The following is a 13,156-nucleotide window of genomic DNA, read 5'->3' as shown; positions in this document are numbered from 1 at the left end:
AACTACATCAGAGAAAGGTACAAGAAACCCCGCAGAAGGAAACTGTAGAATAGCCTGCTCACAGGGAAAGGTTTCTCTTAACCTTCATTTGAGTCAGTCTTTGCCTTATGCCACGAGGCATGAAGGCTTATATCCCTTCCAAAGGGGTTTCTTTTTTAAATCTTGAAAGTATAAGTCAGGATATTCTTAATATAACCGTACAATCCTTTTTTGAGTCTTGCTAAGCTCCTGGCCTCAAAGATAGCTTATAGCTATGAGTTTCACAGTCTTGTTGTGTATTGTATGAAAAAGTATTTCCTTTTTTCAATTTTAAACTTGACATCTTTCAATTTTATTGAATGTCCCCTTGTTCTTACATTATGAGAAAGGATTACTAGAAGTTGCTGGTCTGCCTTCTTCATACCATTCATTACTTTGTAAAACTTTTGCATGTGCTCCCCTTGTATGTCTCCTCTCTATGGTAACCAGTCCCATTTAATGAGATTTTTTCCAGATCTCTAATCTTCTTGTTGCCAGTCTCTGAATCCCATCTTTTTTGGCTAAGTCATCATTGAGACAGGGTGCCCAGATCTGAACACAGTATTCCAGACAAGGACATGCCACTGATTGATAGAATAGTGTTATAATTTAATATATTTTCAGTATTATTCTCCACTCCATCCTGAAATATCCTAAAAAAAAAATTCACTTTTCTTAGCCACTGTTGCACAAAGCACTGACATTTTTTTCCTTTACAAACGCTTTAACAATGCCTGTTTACTTTTTAATTAAATGTAATTTTTCTACAGTGTGTTCCAAACACGACAGTTTGGAAAAGAATTTTTAAAAAAATCACTAAGAAATAAGGAGAGTTGGCTTATCAAACCATTGGATTTATATTCTTGTCTTACCCACAACAACAGAAAAGTAAAACAGACTGAATATGCTAATCTAGAGCAAGAGACTGAATTCTGAAATTACTAGAAATTTTCCTTCCATGCAGAATTCTATCAGCAAGGATAATATTCCATAGTAAAAATCAGAATAGCAGTTTCTTCATGTGAACTTCCTGTGACACCCACATCCCCCCAGCTTGATGAGCAGAACATAACCCCAAAAGCATGCCTGCCTGTAATTGTTTTCTTTTATTTAAATGGATATTTCTGAACAAGTCAGTGCAGTCTTTTCTTCAAGTTCCATTTCCAATCACACTAAGGCCTCAACCCTGCAAACACACACGCACTGAACTGTACATATATTAATGGTCCCATCAACGACAGTGGGGCTACTCAACGTGTGTGTGTTTTTAGGATTAAGGCCTCAGCAAGATTTGTTTGGTTTTATAAACAGAATTTAATATGTCTATTATCTTAGATGATAGCAAATAGCTCTTCCCAAAGGCAGCAAGAAAAATGGATCAGTGCAAACACTGCTATAGGTTCACTTAAAAAAAAAAAAAAAAAAAAAAAAAAAACCAACCTAGTAGAAAAGAAAATTAGAGTTTAGGGCCAGAATTTCAAAAGGGATCAAGTACCCTGCAGCATATATTTAGGCCTCTAATGATGTAGACAGTTTTTCAAGAGCACTCAGTTTCCCATTTAGGCACCTAAATGGATTTCAAAGGTCTTCAGCACCCAGAAGCTCCCATTTAACACCTCTGAAAATCATCTAGGTATCTAAATGGGAGAACTGAGTTCTTTGGAAAATCCATCCCTTAAAGTTGATGGCTGAGTTGGGAGAGTTAAATATACCACCATTAAAATAAGTGGAAAATGTGTCTAAATCCCTATCACTACTTTGAAAATTTCAACCTACATTTTAAAAAACAACAGTCTGCTCACATACATTAAAATTAAGGCATGCAGGGCAAAATGTTTAAACAGCAGGAGCCATCCAACCTGTTATGCTGATCATTCCCATAAATTTATGAAATAACTGTTTCAATGAATAACAGTATCAAAATTGTTTCAGTAAGGACAGTGTGTACAATCAACAAAAGACAACTGCTTCCCCAAAATGCAAAATAATGCAAAGTTGCATATATAACGAATAGCTGTATGCTGATTTCCACAGTAAAAATTACCTGTTCTTTGAACAGCACTTTCTGGTGTTGCAGCTGGAGTTTCCTTCTGGGTTAAATGTTGTGAAGATGCTAAGATAAAAGGGAAAGAAAAGTCAGCACTGATTCACTTTTCTTTCAAAAGCAATTACAGGATTTTTTGCCTTGCACGATCAGCCCAGCCTACACAGCAATATGGTAACCTAAGACTGATTGCATCTAAGACTTTTCTTTTTGGGGAGGGAAGTGCGAGGGGAGGGGCGGTGGTAGGAAAACCAAGGAGGAAAAAAAATTTCTGCTTGTTTTTTGCATTAAAAAAATTGGATTTCTCCAATCCATATACAGTTTGGTTGGTTGGAGAATTGGTGAAATTAGATATCACATGAGAGAAAGGACTGAAAAAGTTAAGGGATTTTCATTTCTTTTTTTTTTTTTTTAATTCTGGTCTTTCTTTGGTTTTAACAATAATATGACTCCAATGCCTAATGAACATTTGGGAGAAAGGATGTCCATTAATGTTAAACACTCTTACCCTTTCAATTAAATTGCAAGAGTTCAAAATACATTGCAGAGATTCTCAAGAAGATCTCCAGAAAAACCAATGAAGACCTGACTTAATATTCTTTATACACTTTTAAGTTAAAAATAAGCAGGGTAAAACAGCCTTGTTAGAAAAAAAGGATACTAAATTCAAAAAGAAAATAAACCCAAAACTGTTAGGTCCGACTTAAACAACTGATTATATAACTTTACAGCCATAAAATTATACATACATTTTGAGATAAAAATGAAAACTCAGTTCTTCCTTTAACTGCATGGCAAGTCTAACTGAAATTTGGTGATCTTCCTTCAGTGGCTGATCCCACTGCCAAAATCTAAAGCAGCATAGAATATGCAACTATCTACCTCTGCTTTACAAGCTGGTGAACTCAAGCTGCAGGATAAAGATAATCTTGAACACAGCTTCTTTGCATATAAAAAGGCTTTTGCTTTCACTTTTAAAATATCAGCACCTCTGGTGTGGAACTGCTGCAGCAATCATCAGACCTTTTAGTATTTCAAAGTTAAATGTTACAACACTATGTTATGGGTTTGTAACTACTGCCTATGTTACATAACCAGCTGGGCTGGAAAAGGTTACATGGCCTTCAGATGTTTAAAAAAAAAATGGTGTTTGGGGATGGGGGGAGAGGATGGGGGTTCCTGTTTCTTTTCAGTGAGACATGGAGTTTTCAGGTGTGGAACTGCAGCTTGCTGCAAACATTAGAACAACTATCTATTTTGTACTCTTGAAATAAAACCTACATAATTCCAGGGGTTATATTCCCACGAACTAACAAGGTCACTCTACCATATTATATTTTATGCTTCCAATGAAAGCTCCTCTCTCTGTAACTAGATTACACGTCAGTTCCCATTACTCTTCTCGGTATTTATTTCACATACTGAATAAAAGGAGCAGCAGCAAAGTCACTTGGAAAGTAACACAACATTGTTTGACATCAATGTTTTAGAGGAAGATGGTCATAACTAATTTTTGTTAACAGCTTTTCCCCCCCACTGTGGAATAATGTTAAGACATCTAATTATCTGATACAGCTATCAATAATACTTCAGGTGAAATTGTGGCCCCATTCACATCTATGGAAAAATTCCCAGTCAATGGTGTCAGTATTTCAACTCTGGTGTCCAAATTTCATGATATACAGCACTAATGGGAAATGCTTCCAAGAATTTACTTCAGAAGCTATTTTATTTCCATTCCATTTTCAGGGGGACTATAAAAATGACAGCAAAAATTAACTGGGTCATCTTAAAACCTGTTCAGCTACTTGAATAGTAATAGTGACCAAAAAACCTAGATTAGACATCAAGATACTTTTTGTACTCACATGACATTTACTCATAATTACATCTCGCTGTTTTGTGTCTCTGAAATGTGGATATTTAAACTCACTCTTTTTAAGTGAAAAAAGAGAATATTAAAAAAGTTGCTGCACATTGATGGTAATTAATAGTTTCCAGAAAGGGTTAAAATTTTTAGAATAGGGACCTTGTGCTCATGCTCACTGTTAAGTTTTCTTACCCACATTTAATCCGTTGAGACAAAAGTTACACTTCATATATTAATTTGAAAGAAAAATCACTCTAAACATAATACAAAAAACAAACTTGCATTCTCTGGCAAGAATATTTCCAATTCATACAGAATTTTCCTGGTTGGAGAACTGGTGAAATTAGAGGTCACAAGAGACTGAACAACAGAAATTGTACGTAGACCTTTTATCATCTTTACATGTGTTCAAATACAACTTTTCTCCCTATTTTTGATCTTTAAGTGAAATTACTCATGCATTATAACATCAGAGCATACCGCACTTGAAATCGCATGCCAAGTATTTTGCTTCATAACAGGATTATGGGGAAGAAATGGTTTTGAGCAAGTAAACTTGTATTTTGAACACAAATAGATCTTTCAGATCTACTGCAGGCGGCAAAAAAAATATGAATTTCACATAATAAAATTATTTAAAAATTGGGAATATTTTTACAAGCTCAGCCAGTAGAAAAAATTATGCAGCCTCTTAATACACTCAGACTCTCATAAAACTGAACTGAAATCACAATTTTTATGAAGACGCTTTTTGTTTCTGTTCTAAGAGCTGACCGACAGCAATTCTCTTATGTAAGAATTGAGTTAAATGTGGGAACAAGAAACACTTTTTAAAATAAAAATAAGCTATTTTCAGTGTAATGTTACAAGCACAGTTATACCATTCAGATGCTATAAAAACAATGCTCTAGGAGCAGCAACTGAGTTATATTATCCTCTGTTGAACTGTCTGGGTTTTATGCTAATTGCAAATGCAGATTCCTAAAGCTCCATATATCAGCTGAATTTCTGGCTCATAATTGTAAGAGGTGGTGGGAGAATAACAGTGCACACAGAGTACGTACCTATATTCTGTGGCAATTCCTGATGTGCTCCTCCTTTTTCCTCCACTAAGCCAATCCCAATTTGCTCATCTGGTAAACCACCACGGTTACTATTAGTGCTTGGAGCGGTGGGTGCAAGCTCTGAGATTATAGGAGTGGTTACTACCGACAGTACGTTCATGGGAGGAGTGTTGCTTGATAAGCTTGGAGATACAGAAGCAGAAACAGTAGCAGCCGTGCTAACACTCAAATTCCCAGGCCCAGAAGTGCTCTGTCTTAGAAGACTGAGTGCTGGAGGTGTCACAGTTCTATTGTCTAGCTCTACAGGTAATTGCTCTGTTCCCAGACTATTAGGGACTGATATTTCTAGCCCCTGGCCTTCAACTTCTCCATCCAAAGAATGTTGTTCCTCCCCTTTTTCAAGGGAGCCTGTAACTTTTTTACATGCTTTGGTCAGCAAAAATTGACCAATCTTGTCCACTTTTCCCTTTCCCTTACCGGATGAAACTGGACTTCGCCTGTTTCCAGAAGATCCCGGACTACTTGTTAGAAGAGATGTAACCACAGCTCCAGACTGTGTCGCCGTTACAGAGCACTGATCAGCTGATACACTAGCTTGAGAACTGGACTCCTCTGGGTTAAAATCTTTGACTTGTTGAACATGAGGATGTGGAAGAACATTTGAAGATGCCATTGAGGGGGGAGAAGGAAGTTGAATAGGAGCTGCCAGTGGATTAAGAACCAGTGACCTGCTTGTTGGTATACTAGGGACAGGATTGTTAGGAGGAGCAGGCCCTGATGAAAACTTTATGTTCTGTGGTATGTGCAGAGGACCAACAACTGCAACTGACTGAGGCATTAAATTAGAGTTAGAGGTCAATGGTGCAGTTGGAATTGTACTTGGCTGTGATCCTTTCATAACCTGAATGATTGAAGATGAGTTTATAAAAACTGGTGTAATGAACTGAGGCCGGGAATTAGACTGAACTGCTGATTGTCCCTCAGAAACCATAACTTTGTTACCTACATTGGGCATTGTGACAACAGTAGAGACTAATGTAGGCTGTAAATGAGATGGTAATGGTGTTGATGTATTAGCAGAAGATGTAATGGGGTTTGAAGTTACAAAAACTGTTATCTGATTGGGTGGTAAAGAAGTGGAAATGGAGGAGGAGCTAACAGGTCTTTGTATTACTGGAGGGACATTCTGTGTAACATTTAAATTCATCTCTCCTAGTTCTTGGTGCACTTGAGTTGAACAGGCTTCATTATTTTGAGGCATGCTTAAGGAACTAGAAGGTTCTTTGCTTGAAGAGGAATCCTGTAGTGGAGGAACAACAGCTATCTTCTTTAGCTCCTCGCCAGAGGTTACCATTGATGGTAATTCAAGACTGGTGAGCCCAGGAGGTTTAATGGTTACATTGGGAGCTCCAGAATTATCAAGAAGTTGACTTAAGGAAGTTGGTGCCTCTCTCATAGTCTTATTTTCCTCCAAGCTGGGAAGCTTGTTGGTATCTAAAGATGGCTCATCTTTTTTTGGTTGCTCTTCAGGTACCAACATTTTGATTTCTTGGCTAGGAAGGCCTTTTAGTTCAATATTAGGCTGGTCTTTGTTACCCAGGACAACCTGTGTACTTTGGCATTCATTGTCTTGAGAAACATTAAGGCTCTCTTTGCTATCTTCAGGAATACCAGTCATAACAGATACAGAAATTGCTGGATTCTGAGTATTCAGCATGTTGCTATTTGGAAAACTTGTTGTCACAGGTGTTGGCAAAGAACTTGGACCAACTACCATATTTCTTTGTAATTCCATGTTTTGCAAAAGTGATGGGTTCTGCGGAGTCGGCAATGCTAATTTAGCTGCTTTTGAATTTTGTCTGCCAGGACTTGGTGTGGTTTTCCTACTAGATCCAGGACTGGACCTTCTGCTATTGCTTGGACTTGCTCGCTTTGTTCCTCCAGTGTTGGCCTGCTTTCCTGAATTGACAACAACAGTATCCATCTTGTGAGACTGTGGAGCAGCAAAACCAGACTGATTGTTAATTGTGAGATTTGATGGGGCTTGTCCAATGGCCTTCAAGGTAGTTGGATTAAGACCCTGTTGATCAAATCCTCTGTTAAGATTAGGCCTTGGAGGCAAAGGAATATTAATTTGGGGAGGAAAGAGACCCGCAATAGAAGCATTAAGTCTCTCTGGAGATAAGCTTATTTCTGAAGGTTCTGTGCTAGGTGGACGATTATTAGGAGTCTGAGGATAGTATGGCCTTGGGCTTGCTCTGTTTGGGGTTTTAGGCCTTGAAGTTTGAGATGGGGTGGCAACATTTGGGAAATGGTGTGTATGAGAGCCAGGTAAAGAATTAGATTGCTGTTGAGGACTTGCACCTTGGGAAGTTGAAAGTGGAGAAGGTCCTGGTTTTGGCCCTGTCATCATTAACTGAGTTTGTGAAACTACTAAATGAGAGGTCATATTATTTTGAGCCCCTGATGCTGGTGGCCCATCAGCTCCATTTCCTTCTGGGAGAGAGGGTACTGATGCAACTTCTCCCAGTGGTGAACTGGAAGGATTCTGTACATTATCTTGGTAAACCATCTTTCTTGCACTATTCCCCAGAGGAGGATTGCCTGGCAAAGAAATTCTTTGCTTATCAGGAGATGGAGGTACTGATCCAGGACCTTGTAAACTAACCATTACTGACATGTTACCACTCTGCTGCATTGGCATTCTTTGAGTATCTGGATTTAAAGGGCCCCTAGGTGGGTGAACACCATGTGGCACAGGAAGCCTGACTGATTTAGGATCCTGTTGCATCATAAGCATCATCATCATTTGTTGCTGTTGCTGCTGAGTCTGTGGCTGTGCCTGGGGTGGTGGTGGTGGTGGCGGTGGCGGCTGCTGCTGCTGTGCATGTTGCATAAGTTGAGGTGGCATCTGCTGAAGAGGCCTTTGTTCAACTGGCTGAGACGGATAACCTAAAAACAGACACAAAAAAACCCTATAAGTTATTCATTCTTAGTAACGTCAGAAAAAACAGTATTTGTATGACCAGCTCCAACAGATAAATAATGTTTCTTCTGTATCAGTGTAACATGACAGTGTTTTCTTTAACTAATATCTACAAGTTGCTACACACTTCTGGGTTACCACCCCCCAGGCAAGAACCATTTTACTGAGGGAAAAGATTTAACACAAACCAACAAAAAACCCACATGTGCCTTGAAGGGGCTTATATATAATGCTTCATTTAAAATACCGCTGACTTCCAGGACCTTGAATTGCAGGAGGCATGTAATTTTTATTACAGAAATCAGTGGCTACCATTCTGGGTCTACTTCATCTGAAGAATAAGTCTCTGCAGTGGCTTTTATAGCTACGTTTTCACTGACAAGGGCAGAGTTGAACATAGCCTATATTTACATATGTCTTTGAAATGGGAAAAAAAATAACAGCAACTATGGGACTCTGAAGAGCAAACTCGTGACTGAAATTTGACAGCTTCAGGGGTACATTGCAAAACCCCACACCATATCACATAGCCAAACAGCAAAAATGGTGCGCTGGTCCTAATGGCCATTATGGTTTAACATCTGAAATATCCTCTAGCTGCGGTCGCTATTCTGTAAGCAGGGAGGATAAATCTAATTAGGTCTTTTACTTCTACTCCTAGTTTCTCCATGACATTATTTAAGAAATACATAACATATCAATTTGATGTACTATGGGCCCAAATGTTAACAATTAGATCTTTTCTAAAAAAAAAAAAGACAGTGAGCAAGTATGTCTCCATCAATATCATCTTTCAAAAATAAGCAATAAAATAGACAAAAACTTCTACTTTTAGGTAAAGAAGTCAGTCTTTAAAGACAAATGTTATCTCTGACTCTATGCCCAATAAGACCAATAAGCCAAAGACTTAAAAATACAAGCACCAAGAAAAAAAACAGGTAAAATAATAAAAGCAAGTCCAAAATGGATTTCCAAATCAAATACAAATCCAAGTTTCACTGACAGAAACATGAAAGCAAAGTGAATATTGGCCAAACACTTATAGTAAATTTCACAGGTTAAAACGTTATCCCTGTATTATCCTATTGAATTCAATAGGATACTTCCAGGTATAATGCAGAGCAGAATTTGGCAATAAGTGTTCAAATACAGCTTAAAGCTTTAAATAAAACAAAACATTTAGACAACAAGCACCAATTATTTGCTAATGTCTGATGTCTGTTAAGAAACAATATATATCCCCACATATAATATTCCCATTGTCAAAAAAAAGACTGTATCATACTTGTTTACTACATTATATAATCATGTTAAGAACTTATCATCACCTGGTGGTCTGTTTGTGAAATCTGAAAGTTTGGGGCCAGTGTTGTCTAAATTTATTCCTTGCTCTCCAGGCAACGGTGGCTGATCAGTCTCCTCCAGGCCAGCTGGACGTGTTTCTGAAGAACTTACACAGAAATAATAGTAATTAATGAACATTCAGCGGTTCCAGAGCCAGTGCCAAATTTTGTTCTAAATTTTCCTGAATTATTTAAGATTGAAAAATAAATAATCCTCAGCATTTATGTGGTACTTTTCATTCATAGATCTTGAAGTGCTTTACTCAAGTGGGTAGGCATTCCCATTTCACAGATAGGTAGACAGACACACACAGGTTAAATGACATGCCCAAGATCACACTCAGAAACAGGGGTAGAGAAAAACAGAACCCATGTCCCCAGATTGCTTGAATAGTTCTCTAACAACACAGTGACAGCTATAGTGTTACTATTGTTGCTAGAAGAGTTAATTTCCCATATTATACTCATAACAGACTAGTTCCATATCTCACAGTCCTCTATCAAGATTCCAGAAAAAACTAATTGAGATACTAGACTTCAGAGGCTATTTATCCAGAATGCAGAGATCTGTGAATAGTGGATACAGAGGCTCTGCAACTTAGTCACCAGGAACTCAGTTATACATGTTTAAACTCTGCAGAAGCAGTACCAAAATAGTCAGTTTGGCCACTGTATCTATTCCTTTCACAGACATTGAAAATAGCCTTTTCCTGATACAGAAAACAGTCAATTCTGTGGAAATCAAACATACCCAGAGGGTGTTCACTGTCATTACCACCTATCTGTGAGAAAGCTAGGGCAGAGATGGCAGCTGAAGCTTGACAGCTACACATATACATCTAAGATGAGGAGAACCTTAACTACCTGAAAGCTCCAAGTTAAAATTAAAGTGAGATCACTTCAGCAAAACAGGGGAGGCGGTACAGTGGTGAAGAGGTTCCCTGCCCTCCCCCTACTCCCCCAATAATCTGAACTGGAAGTGAATGTCAGTGGAATCCATTCCCTTCCTCAGCAACTAACCCTAGTGCCAGGGAGAAATGTAGGGAGCTTGCAAGGTAGAGACTGTGATGGCAGCAATTAGAGCTAGTATAATGGTATATAATGCAATGTACCATTTGTTAAATTGGTTATTTTGCTATTCATAATTTTGGCAGGTATAACACTCTCATAAATGTCTACACTTAGGTAGCTAACCAGAAATGTTAAATTTTTGAATTATAGTAGGTAAGAAAAGCAACATGGCATCTCTATGCAAGAAAGAGCCTTAAACCCAACCAAATAACCCTGTTTGTAAGTCAGTTCCTAAAGATCATCAGACAACTGCTGATCTACAAAGTATGTTGTGGAGAGCTTTACAAACACACAGCTAAGATTTTCGTTTGCTCTGTGTATAGCAATGACTAATAACTTATTTGAACCTTAAATAATGTATATGGCTAAAGTTCACTATGCACACTAAGGCCATGTATGCATTATGGGAACTACAGTGTCACAGCTACGACACCAAAGGTATGCTGACATAACCCTGTAGTGTAGACACAGCCTACAGTGACAGAAGGGGTTTTTGGTCACTGTAGGAACACCACCACCCTGAGCGAGAGTAGCTAGGTTGACAGAAGCCTTATTCTGTCAATCTATCTGCATCTACTCCAGCGGCTGGGTCAGAAAAGTTACAGAGCTTAGGGGAGTGGATTTGGCACATCCCAGTGCTCTGTAGCTATGTTGACCTAAATTTTAAGTGCAGATTAGGCCAAAGAAACAAATGATTACCATCCACGTCAGTACTTCTGTATGTAACTAGAGAGGCAGAATGAAATATTGGTTATTTGAATGTCACTCACACTCATTTGGATTTAAAAACAACCAGTAACAGATTATGACAAATCCAAAAAGCTGAACCTAAAGTTTCCGAATATGCAAACCCTTCACTAACTACAGAGTTTCAGCTCAAACACAACCTTTAATTTCAAAAATCCTATTTTGAGAAACAAAAGGCAGGGAGTACCCCTGCATAAGGAGAAAGAATATAATAAATAATAATAAAATCCAGCTGTTATCCAGTGCTTTTCATCAGCAGAGCTCAAAGCACTTGGTATTTTTAGCTCTTTCATAATTACCCCAATTTTATAAAGGGGAAAACAGACAGTGAGGTGAAGCGATTTGACCATGATCACTCAGCAGGCCAGTGGCAGAGCTTGGAACAGATCCCCGATCTCCCAAGCCCAGTCCTCTATCCACTAGACCACACTGCTCCACTCTCACTTTGGCTCAGTAGGCACTACTGAAATATACATACAGCAATTAAAAAAAAAAGTTGAATTAAGACATGCAAAAGTAAGATCAGAGGACAGACACAAGCAGCAACAGCCCCTAGGCATCCAGCATACACATGGCTCTAAAGTGACCCACCCTTTTGCAGGAGGGCTCACATTTGCAGCATTCGGTTGTGGTAAAAATCTTTGGTTTTCCGTGCATTCTGGGAAGCCATGACCTCCCCACACCCATCACCTTGAGTGTAACCAGGATTGTTCCCTTCCACCTTCCAGTTAAAAGCACTCTGACCCTTTATCAAATGACAAAATCCTCCTAAATGCCCTTCTGCCGAGCAGTGCTGATCACTCCATTACCTCATAGCTGCTAAATCCTTCTCACCAATGTATACTATATTATTGCAGGTGTCATCTCCACAGAACTTGCCTCAAACAGAGTTCTACAAATCTTAGGGCAAGCCTTGGGTGCAGATTTACATAGTGCATTATTGTTTACATCCTGTTGGTGCCTTTGATGTGCACTATCCCTACACAGGGGAACATACATGGAGTTGTAAGGCAAATGTCTAATTAAAAACTTATATTTAGTAATACTAAGCGTGTTTAAAAAGTTTGCACTAATGAGCAAAATTTCTCATAGCTGAGCTATGTAGTTGTCCTATGAAGTGGTCCTTTTTTCCTCCCGCTACTCCCCGACACCCTCCTACAATGAGCTCTTACGGTTGCAGGTCAAATATTTCTGTTAGAATAAATCTTCATTCAAGTGTTCTGCTCACTCATGAACTTATCTTCAAAACTGCATGTTGGACAAACTATTTTCATACTCTTAATATGGTTTCAGTTCACATACCAATAACTATTATAACTTTTGGCCACTGAATTAATACAAGTGTAATTTCCAAAAGAAAAAGGAGACATGAAAACCTTTTTAAGGACCACCTTTTTGTTCTGTGTCTGTATGGCATCTGGGACCACAAGGTCCTTTAAATTTTAAAATATTAAAATTAAATTAAATTAAAATTAAATTAAAACATTAATATTAATGTCCTGGTACATGATGAAGTTCCTTAGGTGCAATGGTAACTTTATATATACATATATAAAAATAAAGAAGTGCAGATCACACTAGTACTGTTTTTAGTCAAAGTTCACTGCTCTAAATTCTTCCCTATGGCTTGAATGGAAACTGTTCTGCAGCTCTTAAAGAAAAACTTTCTGCAAAGAAATCCTTCTTGTTCTTGATGCATAAGGAGTTAATACAAGCCAAGTAAGTTAAGAGTAAAAAATTTTAGGCAATCACGGAAAGCACTGATTTCAAGACAAACAAAGATAAAGCTTCTCTTAGTAGCTCCAAGTAGCTAGATGGAAAGGAAGGGCAGAAAGAGAGAACAAACTTGTTTTAGCTATCAGAGAGACTATGCTGAAGGACAGCAAGGCAAAAGTTTGGAATAAAAAAGGAGTACAGCAACATCCTAATATAGCCATATTCTTACAATACTACTGACTGCTCAATACTAAGCTGAACAAAATTTAGAATAAAAATTCTATGTTGTATAAAGGT

The 13,156-nt window shown here is 38.1% G+C and overlaps 1 protein-coding gene across 3 annotated transcripts in view; it reads right to left on the bottom strand.

Annotated features, from left to right (window-relative positions):
* Positions 1–13,156, bottom strand: part of NCOA6 (nuclear receptor coactivator 6) — a 76,174-nt gene that overhangs the window by 19,182 nt on the left and 43,836 nt on the right. For 2 of the 3 annotated variants that reach the window (XM_030533511.1, XM_030533512.1), the window contains exons 11-13: positions 9,311–9,432; positions 4,997–7,948; positions 2,063–2,131 (exon numbers count right to left, since the gene is read on the bottom strand). In XM_030533511.1, the coding sequence (XP_030389371.1) occupies positions 2,063–2,131; positions 4,997–7,948; positions 9,311–9,432 (3,143 nt within the window). The remainder of the gene's footprint in view (positions 1–2,062; positions 2,132–4,996; positions 7,949–9,310; positions 9,433–13,156) is intronic. The other variant, XM_030533513.1, reaches the window with a different exon arrangement.

This window comes from Gopherus evgoodei, chromosome 14, assembly GCF_007399415.2.
Source record: "Gopherus evgoodei ecotype Sinaloan lineage chromosome 14, rGopEvg1_v1.p, whole genome shotgun sequence".
Lineage (NCBI taxonomy): Eukaryota > Metazoa > Chordata > Testudines > Testudinidae > Gopherus > Gopherus evgoodei.
The sequence above is the reverse complement of the archived record's forward strand: the minus strand, read 5'-3'. Positions and strand labels throughout refer to the sequence as shown.